At 55.7% G+C, this 22,768-nt stretch overlaps 1 protein-coding gene across 1 annotated transcript in view; it reads right to left on the bottom strand.

The window, feature by feature from the left end:
- The window catches only part of SDC3 (syndecan 3), a 38,717-nt gene extending 16,849 nt beyond the window's left edge, over positions 1-21,868 (bottom strand). The window contains exon 1 of the mRNA XM_081586131.1: positions 21,583-21,868. Coding sequence (XP_081442257.1) covers positions 21,583-21,720 — 138 coding nt within the window. The 5' untranslated portion in view covers positions 21,721-21,868. The remainder of the gene's footprint in view (positions 1-21,582) is intronic.
- Between the last annotated feature and the right edge of the window lie 900 nt (positions 21,869-22,768).

Here is a 22,768-nt window from a genome sequence, read left to right as displayed (position 1 = left end):
AACCAGCACAGCCCAGACACACACCCGGTCCCCCACACATCTCCCCACCTCCCTTATTCCAAACACTGGCCCCCAAATCTCCCACCAGGGTAGCCTAGAAGGTAGGAAAACAGCCCTTTGGGTCCATCTCCTCTCAGCCAACTGCTCTGCAAAGAGACATCCTGACAGCGGCGCCTCCCCATGCCACAGCCACATTCCATCAGCTCCATCACCTTCTCCACTACCCACCCCTGCACTCCCAACCGTCCTCCCCAGAACCCCCTCCCCACGGTGGCAATATTCCTCATCTACACTGGACCAGAGAGTGGGCAGCATCCTGGCTCGGGTGACCGCAGCCTCTCAGACCCAGACAAGCCACCCCCCAGCCCCCTGAACCCCCTAGCCCTGTCTCTTCTCTGCACTTCCGATGTCTCATTTGGAAATGAACCAGAGCTTGGAGCTCTAAGACGCCTTTCTGATTCGGACACTCTGGGTGCCCAAGAATTCAGCCCTCGGGTCAAACAGAGCCAGGGCAGTGTTATTTATAAGAGAGAAAGTGGGGAAATAACCTACTTTCCCAACATCAGGGGACTAGTTAAAGAACTTAGAGCACAACCATGATGTGGAATATTATGCAGGTATCAACAACTGTATTTTCACAAATCCACACTGTCTAATCAGGTTGTTAAAAGGCATAAATGCATAACAAAAGGGTTTTTTTTTTTAACTCATTTCAAAGAATATGCAAGGACAAGGGAAAATGTACACTCTGGTTGTCAGGAGGCAATGCCGCATGCCTGTTGATGGGATCATACAAACAGTTCTGTCTCTCAATACCTGGGTGACCTTGGACAGGTACTTAACTCTCTCAGCCTGGTTTTCCTACACAAAGATAATAACCACCTTGTGGGGTTTACTGTAACAGACTTAGGTTGCCCACACATTAATGAATTACTCGATAAATGTTGGCTATTAGTACTATGATCATCATTAAGTTTAAAAAATAGGTTAAAGAAAAAATACATAGAACTTGATACTGGTAATGAACATTACCAAAAGTTCATTTGGTAATGAACTCAATACCAAAGTGTATTTCTAAACACTGAATTCTACTAAAGGTTCCCAGAGGGGTCTCTCTGGGTGGTGGGATTACAAGTAGTTTTTCATTTCTCACTCAGGATCTGTTTGTATTTTCCAAATTTTCTACAATAAACTCAGAGTACTTTTGTTATTAGAAATAGCATGCTCTGAGCTCCCCTATCTGCCATTCCCTGGTTCTCTGAAACTCCCTGGACCCCGACATTCTGCCGAGACCCCTGTTGGGGCTGGTCATGAGTTACGAGCAAACAGAGGAACCAGCAGAAAGGAAATGAACACAAAAGCCTCCGAGGGAGCTGGCAGGCCGGTGGCCCAGTGCCTACAGAGCTGCGTCTCACTGCAGACTGGCTGGCTTGGCAGGGCCCGTTGGCTTACAGTGATCAGACATCTCGGCCGCAGGCCACCTGCCGGCTTCTTCCAACAGCCTAGTTCCCACCCTGCCAGCCCCAGGCCCTCACCGTCGTCACCTACACCTGGACAGAGAGTGACAGCGCAATCCTGGGAAGAGCAGCCTCCTCCTCAACCCAGGGCTGGGACGCCCCTGTCACCGCTTCATCCATCAAGCCGCCTGCCCTCTAGCGTCACCCTCCCGGCCACCCTGACTCACCCTGCTCAATTATTCCTGTCCCAAGCTTCTGTCTGAGAGCAGGACCACCCACTGGGGCCCCCAGCTGCCCAGCCCGCATGCTCCTCCCACACTGAATCCTTTGTGGATTCCCTCCAGGCCTTGCACGTGCTATTCCTGTTTCCTGGAACACTCTTCCACAGCTCTGCCCAGCCAGCAACTACTCCCAGCCAGTCAGGACAAGCAGTACTTTTTATGAAGCACCTCCTGGGTACCAGGCACTATTATAGATACCCAGGTTCCCACAGGCTGCAGGACAGGCACATGCTCAGGAAGCTCTGGCAGCTCAAACACTGCCTCCCCTGAGAGGCCACCTCATGCCAACCACCTGCATTCTGAAGTGGGAAGTCCCTTCTTAGGGATCTACCTCCATTGTGTTGTCATTTCCAGGGGCAAGGGGCCACAACCGTCTCCCGTCTCTCCAGTGGGCCCCTTCTACCAGACCTCATGGAACCCACTGGGCCACCCTGGGAAGCAGGTTCTACCGTCCCCATCTACAGATGAGGAAACTGAGGCTGTTAAGCCACCAGTAGGGACACAATGGGATTTTTTTTCCCCCCTGACCATAAGCAACGGTTATAGCTCCCACAGAGGGTGCACACACTTAATATGTGCACCTGGCCTCATTTCTCTTCACGAACATCTTACTGGTAGGGACTATTAGCCCCATTTCACAGATAGGCAAACCAAAGTTCAGAGAGGTGAAGCAACTAGCCCAAAGTCACACAGCAACTATTTGAACCCTGGATTAGTTGAACCTGCACACCTACTTCCACCCCTCATCAGGAAGTTTCTCAAGGTGGGGGGGGAGGCAGTGCAGGAAAGCTTCAGAGTCTACACAACACTCCCCACATCCAGCCCAGCACCCTGCACAGAGACAGACTAGGAATGAGAAGAAATGGAAAGTTAAGTCCTGTTCCCATGACAGGTGACCCAGCTCAGGTGAGCAGCCCCACCCACCATCCTATGACTCACCAGCAGGTGCCCCTGGGATTGAGTCTCCAGGCTCTGCAACCGGCCCTGCCAACAGACTTGGCCCGGCAAACATCTCTTGGACTGACTGACAAAAACTCATCCTGACTTCCAGAGAGCCTTCGTCAGGTTCCATCACCTCACTGGGCCTCAGTTTGCCCTCCTACAAAATGGGATGATGATGCCCAATGTACCAAGACTCCAGCTGTGACACGCTGAGCAGTTACTAGACAACTAGTAAGTATTGAGGCATGACCCAGTGTCCCTGCTCAAAGCTCACCTCCTCAGAGTGACCCTCCCTGACCCCTAGCTCCATCCACATAACCTCCCCACACACACCATCACTCTGTCAACACCAGGCTTACTCTTCATAGCCCAACGCAGATTGAAATTAGCTTGTTTATTGGCCTCCTTGTCTAATGCCTAGCTCCCCTTCCAAGAGCTCCTGGGGGCAGTGACTGGGACGCAGTCGGCTTCCATCAGTAGTCATTCACTGAATACTGTGAATGGGATCACCCCTACAGACCCGCTTCACCCAGTTCTCTAATTACTATGTGATCCTGGGCAGGACACTCTCCTCTGGCCTCTGTCTCCCCATCCGTAAAACCAGATGGGTGGACAAAGTTCTCTCTGATCCCTCCAAAAGCCAACCAGGGCTCCAACTCATCTGAGAGGAGGGAAGAGAGACTGAGAACTGATTCCAGCTGTTTATCATAAAATGACTATGCAAATTATATGCAAAAACATGCAGGAGATTCGGTTCCCAGTGGAGCCTGCAGTTCTGGTCCCTTTACAACCAGGTGTGGGTTGGGAGGGCTGGAGCATTTACTGAGCACCTACTAAGCACCCGGCCCCTTACGGACAGGACCAGGTGGAATTGGCCTCCTTACTCAATAGATTCAGGCCAGTCAACCTGCTGGAGGTTACAGAGAACTCAGCTGGCAAAGTCAGGATGGCGTTGAGGGGAGCAAGGCAGGTGGGATGGGGGGCTGGTAGTGGGGGAGGGACTGGGAAAGCAGAGAGAGACCCCAGTGCAGTGTGTCTGGTCCTCACCCCACAGAATGAGACCTCAGGAAAGGCAGGCCAACAGGGCACAGGGTGCTTCTGCCCAGTCTTAGGGGCCACCTGAAGCCAGAGGCGGAGGTCGCAGGGACTTGGCCAGCCCTGGGGATCCTCTGGGACTCCAGGAAACCAGACAGACCCTGCTGGAGTGAGTAGGAGGCACAGCCAGTGCTTCTAGCTATGCTGGGACACCGTATAGTGCTGCCATCCCCCCCAGAGCCTCCACAGGCACAGGCTAGGCACACACCACACACACACAAAATGTGCCCATCTAAGTGTGAGTGTGCAGCCCCCTGAGGAGTCTGGCTGTGGTCTCTCTCACCCTTCCATTTGCCAGGGTATTTAGAACCAGTACAAACTCACAACACAGTGGAGATGCAACTCCCTACCCCCAGCCCAGGATGAGTCCCCTGGCTTCTGAGCGGCTCCATTTCAAGGGACAGAACAAGCCAGGCTCAGTATGAGTCACGGGGACCTCAGGGGCCCCCATCACCATTGCCTAGATAAGAAACTGAGGCACAGAGCAAGGAGTCAGAAAAAAACTGGAGGAGGCCTGCCTAGGGCCACATTCACTGCCAGGGTCACCTCCAGCCCAAGATGACATGCTATGAGATATGCCCCAGCCCTCACCCTCATCTCCTGAGTCCTAGGAGACAGGTGGGACCTCACCTCACAGTAAGCAGGGGCTTTGAAGCTAGACTGCATGGATCCAAATCCCAGCACTGGCCCCAGCAGCTGTGTGACCCTGGGCAAGAAAGTCCACCTCTCTGAGCTTCATTCTCTTCTACAAAATGAGCAAAATGATAGAATCAACCTCAAAGGGTTGGGAAGGTTAAATGAAGTTATCCAAACAGACTCTCAGGCCAAAGCCTGCTCTCTCTCAAATGGGTGACCTTGGGGCAAGGTGCCTGGCTGGAGCCTCAGTTTTCCCAACTGCAAATGGGCCAACAGGATAACCCACAAAGTCATGAGAACTGAAGCAAAGGTTCTGACAGAGTCTGTCTTCAGAACACACAGATTTCTTTCTCTGTTCCTCTGTTCTCAGAGGCCCTGTGATTCCTGACCACCCTCAGCTTCTCCCCTTGATAATCATGATCTCCTGTCACTACGCACATAGAGGTTTTTACAGCTATGGTGCTACTAAATCTTCTAAACAACTCCTCAAGGGACAAATTTTCTTCTCAATTTTGCAGTGAGCACCCTGCCTTGTCAAATACAGGTGTTCTATAAAGACCTGAGGCATGAATGGATGCAAAAATAATATGATCAGAAAGTCAGAAAATAACAAGTAGTGGTGAGGATGTGGAGAAGTCTGAACCCTCACACACCACGGGTGGCAATGGAAAATGGTTCAGTCACTCTGGAACACTGTCTGGCAGTTCCTCAAAAGGTTAGAGTTACCACCATATGGCCCAATAATTCGACCCCTAGGGTATATGTTAATACATCCAAGGGAAGTGAAAACATATGCCCACACATTTAAAAAATATCAGCATTATTCGTAACAGCTAAAATGTAGAAATAACCCAAATATCTGTCAACTGACAGAAGAAAACAAGGTGATATGTCCATATAAGGGCATATTATTCAGTTTAAAAAGAAGTGAGGTCTTGATACATGCAACCACATGGATGAACCTTGAAAATATTATGCTGAGAGAAAGAAGCCAGTTACAAAAGACCACATGCTATATGATTCCACTAACATGAAATGTCCAGGATAGGCAAATCCATAGAGACAGAAAGTAGATTAGCAATTGCTCAGGATTGGGTGATCAGGGGGAAATGGGGAGTGACTGTTAATAGGTATAGGGGGTATTTTAGGGGGTAATAAAAATGAATAATATTGGGAGTAGTTGCAAACTGTATATATACTAAAACCCCTTTAATTATATGTTTTAAATGAGTGGATTGTACAGAATATGAGTTAAATCATAATAAAGCTGTTGTTTAAAAGAGAAGAATGAATGTATGACTGTGGTTCAGAGAGGGTGAGGTACTTGCCCAGGGTCACACAGCAGAGCCTCAACTCAAATGCTCAGGTGGGAGAGGAGGTGAGCCTTATCCTGGCGCACCTCCTCACCTTGTTTAGTAACCCCTAACCAAGCCCCAGGTTAGCCTCCCCAGCCCCGACCTCCAAAGGGCAAAATTGATTCTGCAGACCACAAGTGGGAGAGGCCCCAGCACAGCAACTGCCTCCCCTGTGCTTGTCAAAGGCTACTTTGTCAGGTAGGGGCACTGGAAGGGGCAGGCTCAGCCAAGAGTGACCCTGGAGAAGGGAGATGGCTCCAAATTCAGGCTGGCTGCCACCTGCATCTCTAGACCCCAGTGTCCCCAGCTCGAGCCTTCGGTGGCACCAGGGTGTCCCCACTTGGACCCTTTGAGCACATGGTTGGGGCTGCCCTCAGGAAGAGACCTGAGGATACGTCCCTGCCAAGGAAGGGGTTAGGAGGATGGAGGGCCCCAGTGGTGAGTCTGAAGACAAGTCTGTCTGCCCCTGCCCCTGTGTGTCTGTCTAGGACCGTGTGAGGACAGACAGGTCCCAGGGCCCACCCCCATGCCCCACCCTGCCTGCACGAGGCTCCCAGGCACCAGCCTCCCCCTCAGCCCAGCTGGCAGCCGCCCAGTCCCAGGCTGGTTTCCACCCCCTATTTATTCACTGCGCAGAGGCCTGTCTGTCCTGAGGGCTGGGCCTCTGACAGGTGTTAAATGTCCCCCAAACCCCAACCAGGCTGAATCCAAGTTTGAAGCCTGCGCCACCTGAGTTCCCAGCCTCCGGTTCACCACCTCGCCACCCTTGTTCCCCATCTGGTCTGTGAGAGGGCAGGAGGGCCCCTCAGAGCTCAGGCTGCAGGGGAGGGGCCACGACAAACCCTGAGGGTGGGGGAATCCAGGAACCCCATGAGGACCGCCCCCCAGCCCTCTGTCTCAGCTATGGGTGGAGGGAACCAGAGAAAACCTCAGCATCACCCCATCATCGCCCCAGCATCCTCACCAGTTTCCTACCAGTCCAGTGCAGCCAGGTGCCAGCCAGCCCATCCCCAGGCTCTGCCATAGGCTCTGCCCCTCTCCTGAGTTCAGATGAAGTCCAAAACACCCACAGGGTTTTAGGGACCCTGAGTGCCCGGCCCTCATGTGCCCCACAGTCCAGGGGGGAGACACGCCCTCCTCTTCTCACCTGAACATGACTCCCAGACCAAAAACTCCTTCAGCTGACCCATCAACTTGACCCTCTGCAGGCAGCCTCACAGGCCCTGTTCCTGGGCATCTGCCATCAGTGCTCCAATCATACCAACTTGATCCCCCTCTGCACAGCGGGGGCTCCACCATGACCAGCCCCACACCAGGGCAAGACCCCAAGGACGTCCAGATGAATGTGCCCAAATGGTCCAGCCCTGGAGCTAGAGCAGACCAGAGCCTGTGGGAGAAAGGACTGGACTGGAAAAGTCAGGCTCAAAGATGGACACGTGGCAAAGGGCTCTTCTCAGGACCAGCTTGCTCCCCAAACCCCATGTGGTTGTCACATCTCATGAAGCCTCTCATGACCACTGCCCCCACGATGACCACTACTGGCCAACAGCTCTGGATGCAACAACATGCTGGCTGGACTCTGAGCCAAGGAAATCCACATTCTCAAAACCACCCCACAGCTGCCCAAGGTCACCCAGCTGATGAGCAGCGGTCAAAGGAGTCTGAAGCTAGAATCACCCTCTTTCCGCCATTATCACAGCCACCCCTTGTAGACTCACACACACACAGCCAAGCGGGGAGGCCAGTCTAGGAGGACTCCGCCTGCACAACCTCGGCGCCCCTATATGGCACCCTGCGCAGTATGTATGGCCTTCCCTCCCGAAGCACACTGGGGACAATCTCACCTCTGAGCTGTGGCCCACGCTGACCCCTCCCAGGCTGCATGACCTGACAGTAGTTCTCAACAGGAGCACTGCGGATGCCTGGGTGGGACAGTTCTCCCAGCCCTGTAGGATTTAGCAGCCCTGACCCCCACCCAGGAAATGCCACCAGCAGCATCCCCCACTACTGTGACAACCCAACGTGTCCTCGTGCATTTCTGAATGCCCCAGGTGCGGACACCTTCGATGCCCTGCTCAGGACCCAGTTCCTCCCCATCCCACCCTTGTCTCAGTGGCCACCTTCCTCCCCACTCAGGACCCCAAATTCAGCATCTCCAGTTGGGCCTCATTTTCCCACTTGGTCCAGAAGCGCTCCAGCCAGAAACAGGGTTCCCAGAAGTCAGAATGCCCAGAAGGCTTCACACTGAGGCCCCAGCAGGCAGGTGGTTAAATGAAGGGACCGCCTCCCCTGGCCTGACGCAGCTGTCACTCTCCCTAGAGACACACCAGCCACACCCCTGGCCGGCCTCTCCAGCAGGTCTGCACCCCAGGGTTGGTAAATTCCATGTAACCAAGTCTCGGATGGAACTCAAGCTCTGAGCTCTGTGGCATCCCTGGAGGTCAGGCAGAAGACACAGCTCTGCGTCCCCTGCACCCGCCCCCACCCAAGCCTTAATCACCTCTAAGGAGGCCGGCTGACCAGCTGCCCCTTTGGCCTGGGCTCCCTGGACCCTGGGATTAAGAGCTGGGATTAAGGACGGACACATTCCTGGTAGTTTAGAGGCCCAGCAACCCATGTATATAGATGTGTGTGCGCGTGTGCATGCAGTCATGTGGAGGCACGCAGGTGGCACTTGCAGGGGCATTTCTGGGCAGGGGTGCAGCTGCATTCATGCATGCACACCTTCAGGTTGTCTTAGGTGGGCTGAGATGCCTGAGATGTGGGCCTGGCTGTGCTCGTGTGAGCACAAGGGCTGTCTCTCTGTGAGTGGTTCACGTGCACTGGGGGAATGTGTATCCCTGTCTCTGAGTGCCTGTTCGTGTCCACATACATGGGTCCATGTCTCCACATGTGTGCGCAGGACAGGTGTGTGCTCTTTCACATATACAAATGGGTCTGCACGGTACATGCTTCTACCTGTGACTCAATCCCCCTACCCTGAGGTGGGAGAGTGTCTCCTAATTTCTGCTGTCCTCCTGGGAGCAGCTAATACCCATGGCCACCCCAGGTGTTGGAAGCATGTCCCCTTACAGCCGAGAAAGGGGGCTCCTGATTCCCCCAGCCTCACATCAGAGCCACCAAAACAGCTGATGGCAAAGGAGCAGCCACAAACCTCCTTCATACCCACGGGGACCCCTGGGCCCCCCGTGCATCAGCACAGACACACAACACCACACACGCACCCGCAAACCCAGCCCTTCACCCGAACCAAAACAGAAATGTGGCCTTAGCTCCACACAGATAAAGGATCACCCTGGGCGCAACCACAGCCTTGCAGGCAGCCCCCCAGACACAGACTAGATCTGAGATGGTCCCCAACAAGTGTTCCAGCTCCCCGCCTCATGGGACAACAGGACTCAGCCAAGCCAGGGCTCAGCTCCCTGGAGGAGACATTCTGCCTCTCACTACTGGGGATCCTGGACATCCAAGCTCCGTCTTTGGGCACCACGTCCTCCCCAAACAATGCAACCAGGGGCTCACTTCCTGTGGCCCTTTGTCCAGGAAACTACGCTTCTGGAGGGGAGGATGAAGGGAACAGGTCGGGGTGTGGGGTTCCTGGGCCCAGAGAGTAAGGAGTAGAGTCGCCCCTCTAGCCCTGACCCTAAACACCCCTCCACCCCCAAGACTCCTGTCCCCCTTCAGGTCCTACTCGCCCTGGGTCACAGCCGGAGAGATGGGAGGTTCCAGGGAGGGAATGAGGCAGAGTCCTCAGGGGAACCAGGGCAGGAGGAGGGAGACAGAAAAGGATGGAGGGAAGGGGAGGTACAGTGGACAGACAGACACACAGCGCAGGGGGTGGCCAGGAGATGGCTGGTGCTGGGAGATGGAGGGCAGGGGGGAAGAGCTCTCGTAACCAAGCCTGAGCCTTGGGTAATGAGGCAGCAAGTGCCCACTGCTCCCCGCTGCCAGCCTCCGCTCGCCTCTTCTCCCAGCTTGGGGATCACAGGAGCAGGGCGCTGGGGAGAAAGGAGGAGGTGTGACAGCAGGGGAGAGCCAGAAGTAAAACAGACTGAGGAGGTGCGAGGGAAGAGGAGGAGACGATGTAGCAATGTCTGAATTGAGGGAAATGAAGCAAACTAATAAGTGTGAGGCTGACCAGGGAGATGATGTAATGCAGGAGCAGCTGCTGCAACAATGTATCCAGGTGAGGGCTCCAGGGAGGTAACGATGGAACCCTGTGCGGAGCCAGATACTGTAAAGCTGATGCCACAGAACTGGGGCTCAGCAGTGAATCCTATCACTTGTAGAAGAGCGGTGCCTGGGAATCTAGAACAGGGAGGCAGGAGAGAAGGGGCTGGAAGAAGGGCTCACTGTGCTTCGGAGCTTGGAGGAGAGGTTGGTAAATGATCCCCAGAGAAGGGGACATCAGTTCAGTTCAGTTCAGTCGCTCAGTCGTGTCCGACTCTTTGCGACCCCATGAACTGCAGCACTCCAGGCTTCCCTGTCCATCACCAACTCCTGGAGTCCACCCAAACCCATGTCCATTGAGTTAGCGATGCCATCCAACCATCTCATCCTCTGTCGTCCCCCTCTCCTCCTGCCCTCAATCTTTCCCAGCATCAGGGTCTTTTCAAATGAGTCAGCTCTTCGCATGAGGTGGCCAAAATATTGGAGTTTCAGCTTCAACATCAGTCCTTCCAATGAACACCCAGGACTGATCTCCTTTAGGATGGACTGGTTGGATCTCCTTGCAGTCGAAGGGACTCTCAAGAGTCTTCTCCAACACCACAGTTCAAAAGCATCAATTCTTTGACGCTCAGCTTTCTTTACAGTCCAACTCTCACAACCATACTGGAAAAACCATAGCCTTGACGAGACTAGAAGGGGACATTTGTGCTGGGTTTTTGGAGGATGATTAGGATTTTGCGGGAAAATAACAGTCCATAGCGGGTGAAGAGCATGTGGGTAGACAGGAAAGCAAAAGAGATAACGTTGTACTCTGTACTCAGGGAACAGCCAGGAGTCGTGGGTGGTAGTGGGGTGTGGGGCCAAAGGATGAGGCTAGAGAAGCACGCTGAGAGCCCTGAACAGAATCAGTTGGGCATAGGGTCTCGGTGAGGTTAGGAAAGGCCTCCTGGTTGAGGTCAGTGGGAGCTGGGCCTGCAGTCTTCACATGAAGCGACAGGTAAAGAGAAGAAACATGGTACAGGGGATGCTGTCCTGCCTAGGAGTCAGGAGACATAGTTCTTGGTCCCAGCTCAGCCACAACCTTGCTGTGTTACTTCAAGCAAGTCATTGTACCTCTCCGAGCCTCAATTTCCTTGTAGGTTAAACAAAAAGGCTGAACTGTGCTGTGCTTAGTCGCTCAGTGTTTCCAACTCTGTGACCCCATGGTCTGTAGCCCACCAGGCTCCTCTGTCCATGGGGATTCTCCAGGCAACAATAGGGGAGTGGGCTGCCATGCCTTCCTCCAGAAAGGATGAACTACTAGCTCTCAAAAGACCCTCACTATGACTTGAGGTCATTCCTTTGGCCTCTTTCCGCTTCAGGACCATGAAAAAGTTGGACAACAGTGTGTCCAAGGCCCTTCCAGTGCAAATCATCTTTGGTCTTCTGATCTGTCCCCAGTCTGGGCTGGCCTCAGCCTATGGCTCAATCGGAACAGAAAACAGGCAGCAGAGAAGCCCCGTATGGAAGCCGAGAGCCCAAAGTCTGGGTTAGGGCTCCCCCACAGCAACCCCACAGGCTTACCCAGCAAGACCTGACTGGCCTTAAATTCACCCTCTCAGGGTACCACTCTTTACAGTTTGTAGCACACATGGTAGCCTGGAGCAGCGCTTATGTACCAGATAGACTCTGACACTAGATTCCTTGAGTTCAAATCCTAGTAAGTGTGCCACTTACTGGCTCTGTGATCTTGGACATATTTCTTAACTTCTCTGTGCCTCAATTCCCTCTTTCATAAAATCAAGGTAATAATGGTGTCTCCTTCATAAGCTTGTAAGGATTAAGTGAGCTTTTATACATAAGACATTTGGCAGAGTATGTCACACATGGCAGGCCCTCAACAAGCATCATTCAATATTAATATTATCACACCCATGCTCTTGTTGGCATCACATGCCAGCCACCCAGGGCAGGATGGAGCTGCACCCATTTTACAGACCAACGTCCTCTACCTTGAGGATGGAACCCAATGCCTTGCTTTGGACTCAGAGACCACCTTGTGAGCCACTGGGGCCTCCCATGCCAAGATACTATGGTGTTCAACTGTTCAGCCCCCAAAAATCCTGTGGCACAGGGCCAGGCACCCAGGAGGTGCCCAGTGAATGTCTGTTAAATGCAAGAAGCCACACACTCTCATTAGAAACAGCACGCCCTCCAGCAATGGCTCCTCCCCCAACAAGGAAGATATGTTCCCCCTTTCACATACGGCTCCCTTCCCCTAGCTGGTAGTTGCTGCTTTTAACCACATTTCAGTTCCCTATTATACCATGACCTTTCCCACCTCTGAGCCTCTGTCCATTTTGATCCCTCTGCCTATCAATCTGCCGCCATCCTTCAAGGCCTGAAACAAAGGACACCTCCTCCAGGGAGCCCTCCCTGATTCCCTAGAGCCAAAAACCAACTTCTCTTTCCCCTGACTCACTTCCTCAGCCCCTCACCTAACTGGAAGCTTCCTGAGATCAGGGACCAGGCTGAGCCCCCTCAGGGTTCCTAGTGCTCAGCACAGGTCAGACACAGAAGGGACATCAGTAAACAGTGGCTAAAAGTGACTAGCAGGTCAGCAGCAGAGTACGGACAAGACCTCAGGCACTGGACTCCCTGCCCAGGAAACCAGACTTGCAGTCCAGCCTCCAACTGGCCTGGATCATGTCCCAGAGGCTGGGATGGAAGACAGTGCTCAGCGTGATGGGCAAGGAAAGGGCACCTCCTACCCTGGCCCAGGAGGAACGACAGACAGGCCACCTGAAGGAAGCAGGCCTCCTGTCCTCTGCCCTCCCTTCCCAGCTGGGCTACCCCAGGTCAGCTCCTGCCCTCTCTGGCTTTCTGGTCTTTCTGAGAGTTCCTCAAATGTGAAGCCTGGAAGAGCCACTGGGTCACCCAGCCCAATTTCCCCACTCTACAAATGTGAAAGTAGATGCTGGGGGTGGGAGTGGGAGGTGGGAAGTTGCCCCATAGTCACAGGACAAGCCTGAAGCAGGTTCACTCTGAGACACAAAATCTTAGGGAAAGTATAACCATTAAAACAAGGAAAATACAAGTAACTATTCAGCAGCAGCTTCCTTTTAACTAGCTGCCCCTCACCCCAGCCTAGTGAACGAGATGTGACTGGCCCAGGTGACAGAGGAGGAGAAAAGGCGAACTCGAGGAGTCGCATGCCCAGGTTCACGAAGCTTCTGTGGCAGAGCTGGGATTCGAACCTGTCGGGGAGAGAGGCAGGGCCTCCTCCCTGCTTCACCTGCCCTAACACGGACACAACACACCCACCACAAACTCACCAAACAAGGCTCACCGACAAGAGGCAGGACACACACAAGATACACCTGCATACCCACAGCCCCCAGCACAGGGCCAGGCATACAGCAGTGCTCAGTTCACATCTACAGAATGAACAGAGTAGTCCATCAAGAGACAGGCCCCGAGCCTCCTCGGCCTACCCGACCAAACAACAGGGCATCTCAGGAAGCACACTTCAGCTGCTTGTTAACTGTCTCACCTGAAGCACATTGCCTAAGCTCTTCGGCCTCTGTGTCACCATCTGTAAAATGGGGTAACAATACCTACCACACAGTGTCGTGGTAAGAACTGAGATAAAGCATGTTAGTCACATGGAACTGTGCCTGGTACATCGCACGCGCTCTCTAAGGACTGGCCACTATCACGGTCACCGCTGCACCTGGCTCCCCAACAGCGGAGCAACTTGAGGGCAGGAACCAGGTAAAACTCAGCAGCGGACACCTCCACCCTACCCTCAATGGCAGCCTGGCCATGAGGAGTCACAGTAAACACATGGTGGGTGAGCAAAGGGTGCAGACAGACATGGGCACCTGTTCTAGCCATGGACCCTGGAGAGGGCGGCAGTATCTGGGTTCTGCCAGGCACCCCAAAAAGTAAGAATAGCCTTCCCCTGCTCCCAATATAACTGCCACCCCCACTTCTCCTGGAGCCTTGCCTGCTTAGTCCCCACACGGCCCCCCAAACCCCAGCCCAGGGAGGGAAGACAGGCCTAATGAGCAACCCGCAGCCCCCTGGTGCCCGCAGTCGAATTGGCAATCAGCTTGCTGCAATTAGATTTCTGAGATCCTGCTGGTGATTGATTCTAAATTACCCTTATTAAAGTCTGGGCTGGTGAGCAGAGCTTGGGGGATGGGGGAAGGGGGGGTTTGGGGGTGTGGCCTGGCTGGCAGCACAGGGGGTGTAGGGTTCTGGGAGGGCTTGAGTTGAGGCTGACCCCAGAGGGAAGCAAGCCCATGGCCCATCCCAGAAGTGGGGTATAGGCCCTAATCAGTATTATCCCCCAACCCCAACTCCCACCCCTCAGATTTCTCCCCAGCACCCCAAACCCCCAACCTTCATCACTCATCTCAGAAAACCTCGCTCCTGAAGGGATGTGATGACCAGGTTGGCAACAGAACAGACAGAATCCAGAGTAGGTGAAAAGCAACCAAACACCCAGCATCACCAGTACCCAGGCGTGTAAGCCCTGGCAGGTGGCTTGACATCTCCAAGCCTTCTTCTAAAGGGGTGGAATGCCACCAGCGTCAGAAGGCTCAAGGAGACCACAGGCTGGAGGATCAGCCCCAATTCTTGGGCAAGGCCCCCGGCCATCACCAGGCCTGAGGACTCCCATCTGCCAGCCTGGAAGGCTGCTGCGCTGATAGTCTCTTTAGGGCTCTTCCATCCTTAAGGTGCTCCGTAAACATCAACAGTCACCGACACTGGGCCAGGATGTGTGTGATAAATGGAACGCAGCTGAGGGGCTCCCCAGCTGGGAGGAAAGGGAGAGGGCCCGGTGTCACCATGTTCTGGGTGATACCTCCAACAGCAAGGTCTCTCTGGGGTTCCAGGACTGGAAGGGCCTGAAGAGTCATCAAGTCCAATCTACTGCCTCCAGACTGGACCATAGGCTGCCAACAACAGCTCCAAAGAACCAAAATCCCGGTGAACTCAGTACCACGAGGCACTGAAAAGTGCTTCCTCTAATCTGGCCCCAACCCTGCCTGTTGCAATCGGGAGTTCTGGCCCAAGTTCTCCCTCCTAGGGCAGCCCCCACTCCCAGGGTTCTACTTCGGGTCATCCATGATCCTTCAAACTTGGTTCCCACACTCTCCAAGAGAAAAGCTTGTCTCCACCCCACAAAAGCAATTCCTCAGTGAGACCAAGAAAGGCAAAGGAAAAGAGCAAGACCAAAGCAGGTAAGTGGAAGAGATCGCTCTTTGTAGGAGGAGCCCACTTCTTATCAGGCACTTTATTGTTCTGTATTCTCATTCTCAAAGAACTCTAAGGCAGAGGTACTCTTAGCTCCTTTTAAAGAGGAGGCAACTGAGGCTCAGAGAGGTTAAGTGAAATTACCAAGATCACACAGCCAGAAATTGGCAGAAGCAGGATCTCAACCCCGGTCCAGTTGGCTCTGGGGCCCCTGTTCCTTTCACTACTTCAAGCTGCACCCTCAGATTTAGAGACCCCCTTCACAAAGAGACATCGTCAAGGCCCAGGTGGGGACCCAAGGACAGGAAGAAGGCAGAACTCAGCCAGCTGGGGACATGGAGAACACTCTCCACCGGGTATAAAAGGCTGCCACAGGCATTCCCCGCCCTCCACTCTCTGCAGCCAGGTAGGGAAGGGGCCAGCTCACTTGTCAGGGGCCACCCTCACTCCATCCCCCAGCCAGGCCCTCAGCCACTGCTGCTCAGACTCCCCCTGTAATCACAGCTTCCTGTTTGGCACTGAGACTAGGCCTGGTCAGTGGGGGGAGGGGAGCGGACGCCCCTCTAGCCAGGGCCAGCTCTGGAGGGAAGGGGGGGCCGGAAGTGAGGCTGACCCAGCCTCCTGGAATCTTTGGAGGCTGGGAGCCAAGGCAAGAGGAGGAGGTGTCAGTCAACAAATGTTTACCGGGCGGGCGCTGGCCTGATGTTCCCAGGATACGATAGAACCTTAGGGGGATAGTAAGACTCGCCAGGTGGTCCAGCCCAGACCCTGTTCTCTGTTTCAGAGGGCAGCTGCGGGGCGAGCAAGGGCCTGGACCCAGGGACGGCTCCTGGCTCCAGCCACCCCGCCTCCCCATCCCATCCCCGACACAAAATCACAGGGCTCCAAGCAGCTGGGCTGGAGCCCAGAACCACAGGGCCTCTGTCCCACCCAGATGTGGTGACTGCGCCTCGGTGCTCAGACCACAGGCCCCCGCCCCCGCTGTGGCCCCCTGGCGCCTCCCAGCCCACAGGCACACGCTTGGACCCAGCAGGACTCTGCCAGCCTCACTGTCCCTCGATGTTTCACCCCAACTCACCTCCACAGGAGACAACACAGAGCCCCAGTCTGGGCTCCAAAGTTCATAGTCCTGGCTTCCTTCCTTCCTTCATTTCATTCAAACCATTCCATTCTGGGCCAGGCACAGTGCTGGCCTTGGGGGTGCAGCAAAGAGCAAGGTAGCCAGAGAGCCTCCCCAAGGTGCTCACGGTTTATCCAGAAAGTGTCTGGCCCTTCTCCAGACTGCTGTGTGACCTCCAAGTCACTCCCTCTCTCTAAGCCTCCATCACTCAGGCCAGAGGGACCCGTAGGTGTTAAGAGGGCCAGGACTCAGGGATGGGGTGATAGGGACATATTGGGACTCAACACAACTTTCTAAGAGTCAGAGGAGATTAAAGGCAGGCCTGGTCATCTGTGCAGAGAATCAGCCCCAACCCTGGGGGCATCCAGTGGGTGTCCAGGGGGCATGCTCACTTTTTAGACCCTTCTCATCCTGAGGTTCTAAACATTCCCCTCTCCTGGGCCATGGTCACGTGACCCAGACACAATCCCCCACCACTAACTCCTCCAGCTTGTTGACTGTCCTGCAGTTTATAAACCTCTCCCTTGATTCATCCCCCAAGACCCTCAGAAGAGCTCACTTACAGATCATGGGGCCTTGAGAGGTGGTGGGGGAGCAAGGGCTCCAGAGCCAGACCCCTCCCCCACCTACCAAATGTGTAGCATCACCCACCACCAAGGCAACAGTGAGAATTAAAAGAAAAAAGATAGGGGACATGCCTGGCCCAGAGCCTGGCAAGGAGCAGGCATTCATGAAAGAGGTAATGTAGGCATAATTTGGGAGTGGGGATGGCCAGAAGGAGAAGTAAGTACCTTGCCCAGGATCACATGGCAAGAGAGATTGAAATTAGGACTGCAGCCCAGTTCTATAAGCCTGCCAGGCCCTGGCTCAATCCAGTTCTGTCACTTTCCAACTGTGTGACATTGAGCAAGCTGCTTAACCTCTCTGTGCCTCAGTTTTCCTCATCTGTAAAATGGGAGTTCTAACAACTCCTACCTCCAAGGATTACCATGAGGATTAAATGAGCCAATACATACCAAGTGCTCAATGGGCAGGGCTCCCAGTGAGCATTAGCTGCTCTTTGTATTATTAAGCCCTTCGAGGTGTGGATACTGCCACCCAAATCAGGGCCTCGGCCCCTGTTCAGCTCACCACCTCCCATCCCCAGCTGCCTCCATCTGCTCCAGCCTGAAGGAATCCTACAGCAGCCCCCTCTGGTATGACCCATCCCTCTCCCCTCCCCTTCAGCAGCTCTGGGGGAAGGTCCCAGCTCTGATGGGAGGGGCAGGAGGGAGGCCTGCACTCAGAGGGACCTGTGGCTTCAGGGGTGAGGGAAGCTCTGTTTCTCCCCTCCCCCCCCACCCATCATGCCCCTCTCGCCCACCCCACCGCTGCCCTAGCATTTTCCAGGTCTCAAGTCCAAAGCTGCCCCTGCCCCAGCACTTCCCTGGGGCCTCCCAGGACCTTATGCCCCAGTCCATGGGATGGGACAGCCATTTGTTTTCAAAAGCCCACACCGCTTTTTTCTCCAGCAGAGCTCGACCCCATGCCAAACTCCAGTAAGAGGGAATAAGAAACATACTGAACTCACAGCTGGGGGGCGTTGTGCTGCTCCCCAAGGAGCAGAAGGTTCCAATCCCAACTCAGCCATGATATTGGTATGATTCCTCCCCCGACGCCCCCCAATAGCAGTTCTATGCATCAAGTATTGGTCCCCAGTTGACAGGTGAGAAAGCTGATGGTCAGGGCAGGCTACAGCTTGCTCAGTGTCATATGGCACATAGCTTAGCTTAAAACCTCCTCCTCCAGGAAGCCCTCCCCAGGCTCCCTCCTAGAAAGGTTCCATCTCTTGAGAGTGCACTGGCAGGCTGTGCTGGGTCTAGCCATGGAGCTCATTTTCTCATCACAACATCCCTGTGAGGCTGGCACTGTCATGGTTCCTATTTGACAGATAAGAATGTTGAAGCGGAGAAATCCCTTACTCAAAGTCTCTGTCCCCGAGTCCCTGCCATCTTGGGTGCTAACAGTTATAGATCCCTAAGGTATCCCTGTTGTCAGGGCCTGGCCTGGAACTGCCCAGGGGTTCCCTAACATTTAATTTTTACAGTGAGGACAATCTTGCCCTGGCAACTCAGTGTTCACAGCCAACCAGAGCAGCTGGCGGGGAGCGGAGTAGGGAGCTCCTGGATGCTTGAAATCATAGGGGGTGGGGAGTGAGCAGGAACTACCAGGGCTGGGGGCTTCAGAAGAATTCCCTGGACACTTCCCTGGTGGTCCAGGGTTAAGAACCCACCTGCCAATGCAGGGGGTACAGGTTCCACCCCTGATCCAGGAAGATTCCACATGCCGCTAGGTAACTAAGCCCATGCACCCCAAAGCCTACGTTCCACAACAAGAGAAGCCATGGCAATAATAAGTCCGCACACAACTAGAGGGTAGCCCCTGCTTGCTCTAACTAGAAAGAGCCCGCATGAAGCAATGAAAACCCAGTGCAGCCAAAAATAAACAAATAAACAAAAGAATTCCCTGATTTCCTCTTCCCATGGTCCCCCACCCTTCCACTCCCCACACCTACCAGGTTCCCAATCACAGAATGACAGCCTTGTAAAAGAACAAGAAGAGAACATTTGCCGAGTGTTTACTACGTGCCAAGCGCCACGCTAAGAGCTTTACATATTAACCCCATTTGTTCTCCTATCCTTTGCAGTTTTCACAGGTGGAAATGAAAGCACAGAGAGGTTAAGTCACTTTCTCAAGATCACATAGCCACAAAGCCGTGAACTCCCACCACTGGGAATTTAAACAAGACTCAGTGATTATCTAAGTCCCTTTCAGCCCTGACCATCCAAAGAAGGCAATTCAAAGCTAAAATTTCCAGGATGTCCACACGCTAGGTTTTTCTGGGAAGACTTAAGTATAACAACAACCGAAGTGACCCTGAAGGCAGATGTCCCTCAGAGTCATAAACAGCTGGTCTCTCAGAGAGAGGATGCCAGGACACACACACACCCCAACTCACCACGTGCAGCATGAATGAGACCTGTTACCCCTATTGAGGCCATCCTAGAAGCTGCCCCATACGTACACACACACACAAGCTCCCTTTCAAGCTGGTGAGCACCTTGGTATCACCCTTCCTGAGTCCTTCCCCTGCCCCGAGTCAGCCACTGCCCATCCCAGTGATGCCCTTGGGGGTCCTCACAATGGAGGCCACTTCTGAAACCATCCTGATTGGGGCTCTTCTGATCTAGCTTCAGTCTCTCCTGATGCAGGCATCACCCTCTTCCTCTGGTGCTGTGCCCCTTGCCCCTGGGCACCATCCATTAACCCTTTGGCTCCCAGGTCAGATGAGTCGACATCCCTCCTGGAAAGGTGTGAAGCCTGGAGAAGACGGCCCCCTCCGCAGCCTCATCTGGAGCCCCGCCCCTCCTCTCCTCCATGTCCAGCCCCCCCATCTGAGCCTCCAGACCCCGACCCTGGGGGTTGGCTTTATCTGCCAAGGGTTGGCTTTATCTGCCACCCGGCGCTGGGCCGAAGCCACGCCCACTCCACCTGGCCCTCAGACCTTTCACTTCAAGGAGACCTTTCACTTCACCTGCGCTCACTTCATTCTTTCCACCGCCTCGTGGAGCACAGACCATGAGCCTGGTTTTATGGATGAGGAAAAGTTCTACAAGGGGCGTGAGTTGCCCAGGGCTCGGGGTTCCTGCTGGGCTGCCGAGTCTGAAGCATGGCGACGGCACCCCTGTTCGTTCATCTAGACATCAAACATTCACTGAGCTCCTTCTGTGGGCCAGCACACAAGGCATCTCATTTCACCTCTCAGGAGGGTGTTATTAGCCCCATTCCACGGAGGGGAAAATGTAAGCTCAGACAGGTGAGACAAGTTATCCAAGGTCACACTACGAATCAGGGGTGAGAGCAGGATTGGAACCCAAGGCTGTGCGATTTCCAAGTCTCTCATTCCTAAGATGGTCTTCCAGAAGTGCAGCTGAGAAAGGCACCCAGTTGCCAGGATGGATTGGATCTCTGTCCCTCCCAGGGACCTCTTTTCCTCACCCCATCTGGGGGAGACCTGGGGATGAGGCACCCAGCCCACCAGCTCCAGTACTCAGCCTGGCATTCAACACTTCCCCACCCCACCCCACCCCACCCAGCTCAAAGCCCTCAGATAGATGGCGAGGACTGAGGAATAGCATGTCTGTCCGAGATGCCCCTGCATGACCTCCTCCCGTTTCACAGACTGGCCAACTGAGGCCCAAAGAGACTTGCAGGGGCAGAGTAGGCACCTGGGGGGTTGCCTGAGAGGCCTGGGTTCCTCTCACCCTGGGGAATGGGGGAAGGGCAGGCATAACTCCTAGAACCAAACAAGGGAACTAGAAGACTCCCCAGTTCATGGCCCGGCCAGGCTCCAGACACGTGCCCATGGGGAACTCACTTGGGACCTGGGTCCCGCAAGGAGGAGGGGGTGGCCTTTCTTCCTGCTGCCCCTGATGGAGCCAGGACTGAGCTCAACCCCACGCCTGCTGCGGTCAGTCAAAGAGACACTGAGGGGTCAAGTCATACATGCATACTCAGTGCTACCCGCACACGCGCGGTCCCCCGGAGAGGTGCGTGCTCCATGCACGGGGTCAACCATACACCTGTCTGCACACGCTTGCACACACACACAACCACAGAGGTCTCCCCGAACACAGTCATCCCCTGCAAGCACGCTCAGCATGGCCAACGGTCCCCAGCCCGGCCCCGGGTGCACACCACACACAATGGGTCACCCTGACACGACCACACGCAGGTAGGGCACGGGGCCCCCCATCCACGGGGACGGGCTCGTCCTCACGCCTCATCCTTCACGCGTGCACACCCCACGGGTCCCAGCACCCTCCACGGAGGTGGCCACACACGCGGTCACCCTCACCCACCCCCTCAGGTCACCTTCACACAAGTCACCCTCCACCCCTCCCCCTCCCCGGGCCGCCCGCCACCCCCCACCGCCCCCGGCCCTCCTGCAACGACCCTCGGAGGAAGGAACCGAAAGCACACCCTTCCCCCCGCCGGGGGAGGCGACCCCATTCCCTAAAAGTGGCCGCGGTCCGGGCACACCCACGAAGCACCAAGCCACGTCCGCTCAGACCCGAGACACGCCCAGCGCGGCCCCGCGCCCAGACCCCAGCCGGGACCCGAGCCCGCCCTCGGGGAAGGGTCCCCCCCGCCCGCGGGAAAACGAGCCCCCAGGAGGCAAGGGCGGCCAGGCACGGGCTCCCCGCAGGCCGCCGCGGGGCGCGGGAACGGGAGGCACTCACCCCCGCGGCGCGCCCCGCCAGCAGCAGCAGCAGCAGCGGAGGCAGGAGCAGCCCGCGGGCCCCGGGCCCGGCCGCGGCCCCAGCCCCGGCGCCAGCCCCGTGGGCGGCCCCGGTGCGGTGCGGCGGCCCCGGCTTCATGGCGGCGGCGGCGGCGGGCGCCTTTGTTCCCGAGGCGGCGGCGGCGGCGGCGGCGGCGCGGCCCGGCGGCTGGCCCGGCGCGCTCTCGGTCGGGGCTCCGGCTCGGCGGCCCGGCTCCGCCCGGCAGCTCCGCGCCCACGGCCGCCGCGCCCGCAGGAAGCGTGCGCTGCCGCCGGGCCGCCCCCAGCGCGGGGGGCGGGGCGCGGAGGGGCGGGGCCGGCGCTGAGCGCCCCCAGCCGCCGGGGTCCCCGCGCACCCCTCGCTCCGCACGCACCCGCCCGCCGCGGGATGGGGGTACCGAGCGGAACGTGCGACCGGGGACGGGTGGCTGGCCTCGCTGAACCTCGCTCTGGCGCCCGGGACCCGCAGCGCGCGCCTCCCCGGGCTGTCGCGGGGCTTGGAGGGGGAAGGACCCCGCGTGGAGGTGCGGGGTACGACCTGGCTCGTTAGAGGGTCCGGGTAGATGGGTCTCATCTGCGTGACCGCGTGTACCCTGCCGCTAAGGGCTCTGTTCACTGACTCTCCCAGGACCCATCACCCCCTCTAGCCGATCCACAAGAGGGGGCCACAGGTCATCCGAGTTCACTGAGCTTTGATGTCCCCAGGACACGGGTGGGCAGCGGGACCACAGAGCAGGCGTGGCCCTCTCTGGGCCTTAGTCTCCCCTCTGCGCCAGCGGGTGTTGACCTCTGGGCCCTGTCACTGGGTGGACAGACCTGGCCTGGTGCTTCTTCCCCCGCAGCTATGTGACCTCAGGCAGGCGCTGCCAGCTCTGCCAGACTCGGATTCCTCACTGTAGGCTGCAGACCCCTCTGCTCCCAGCGCAGGTGGTGTGAAAAGTATGTCCCAGATGCGGGGTGTCCTGCGCTGTAGTCATTTCCCCTTGGGTGCTCTTCGTGGGTTTCTCTGTTGCCTTTATCCCCTTTGCTTACCCACTGCGGTCTCCCACCACTAGCACAGGAGTCCCAGGAGGGCAACGCCTTGGTTCGTCTTGTTCACTGCCCTGTCCCCAGCACTAGCCCGGGGCCTGGTGCAGAACAGTGGTTCA

The sequence above is a fragment of the Giraffa tippelskirchi genome, chromosome 3 (genome assembly GCF_054371585.1).
Source record: "Giraffa tippelskirchi isolate mGirTip1 chromosome 3, T2T-mGirTip1v1.2.pri, whole genome shotgun sequence".
Lineage (NCBI taxonomy): Eukaryota > Metazoa > Chordata > Mammalia > Artiodactyla > Giraffidae > Giraffa > Giraffa tippelskirchi.
Note: the sequence above shows the minus strand (reverse complement) of the source record. Positions and strands in the feature narration are given on the sequence as shown.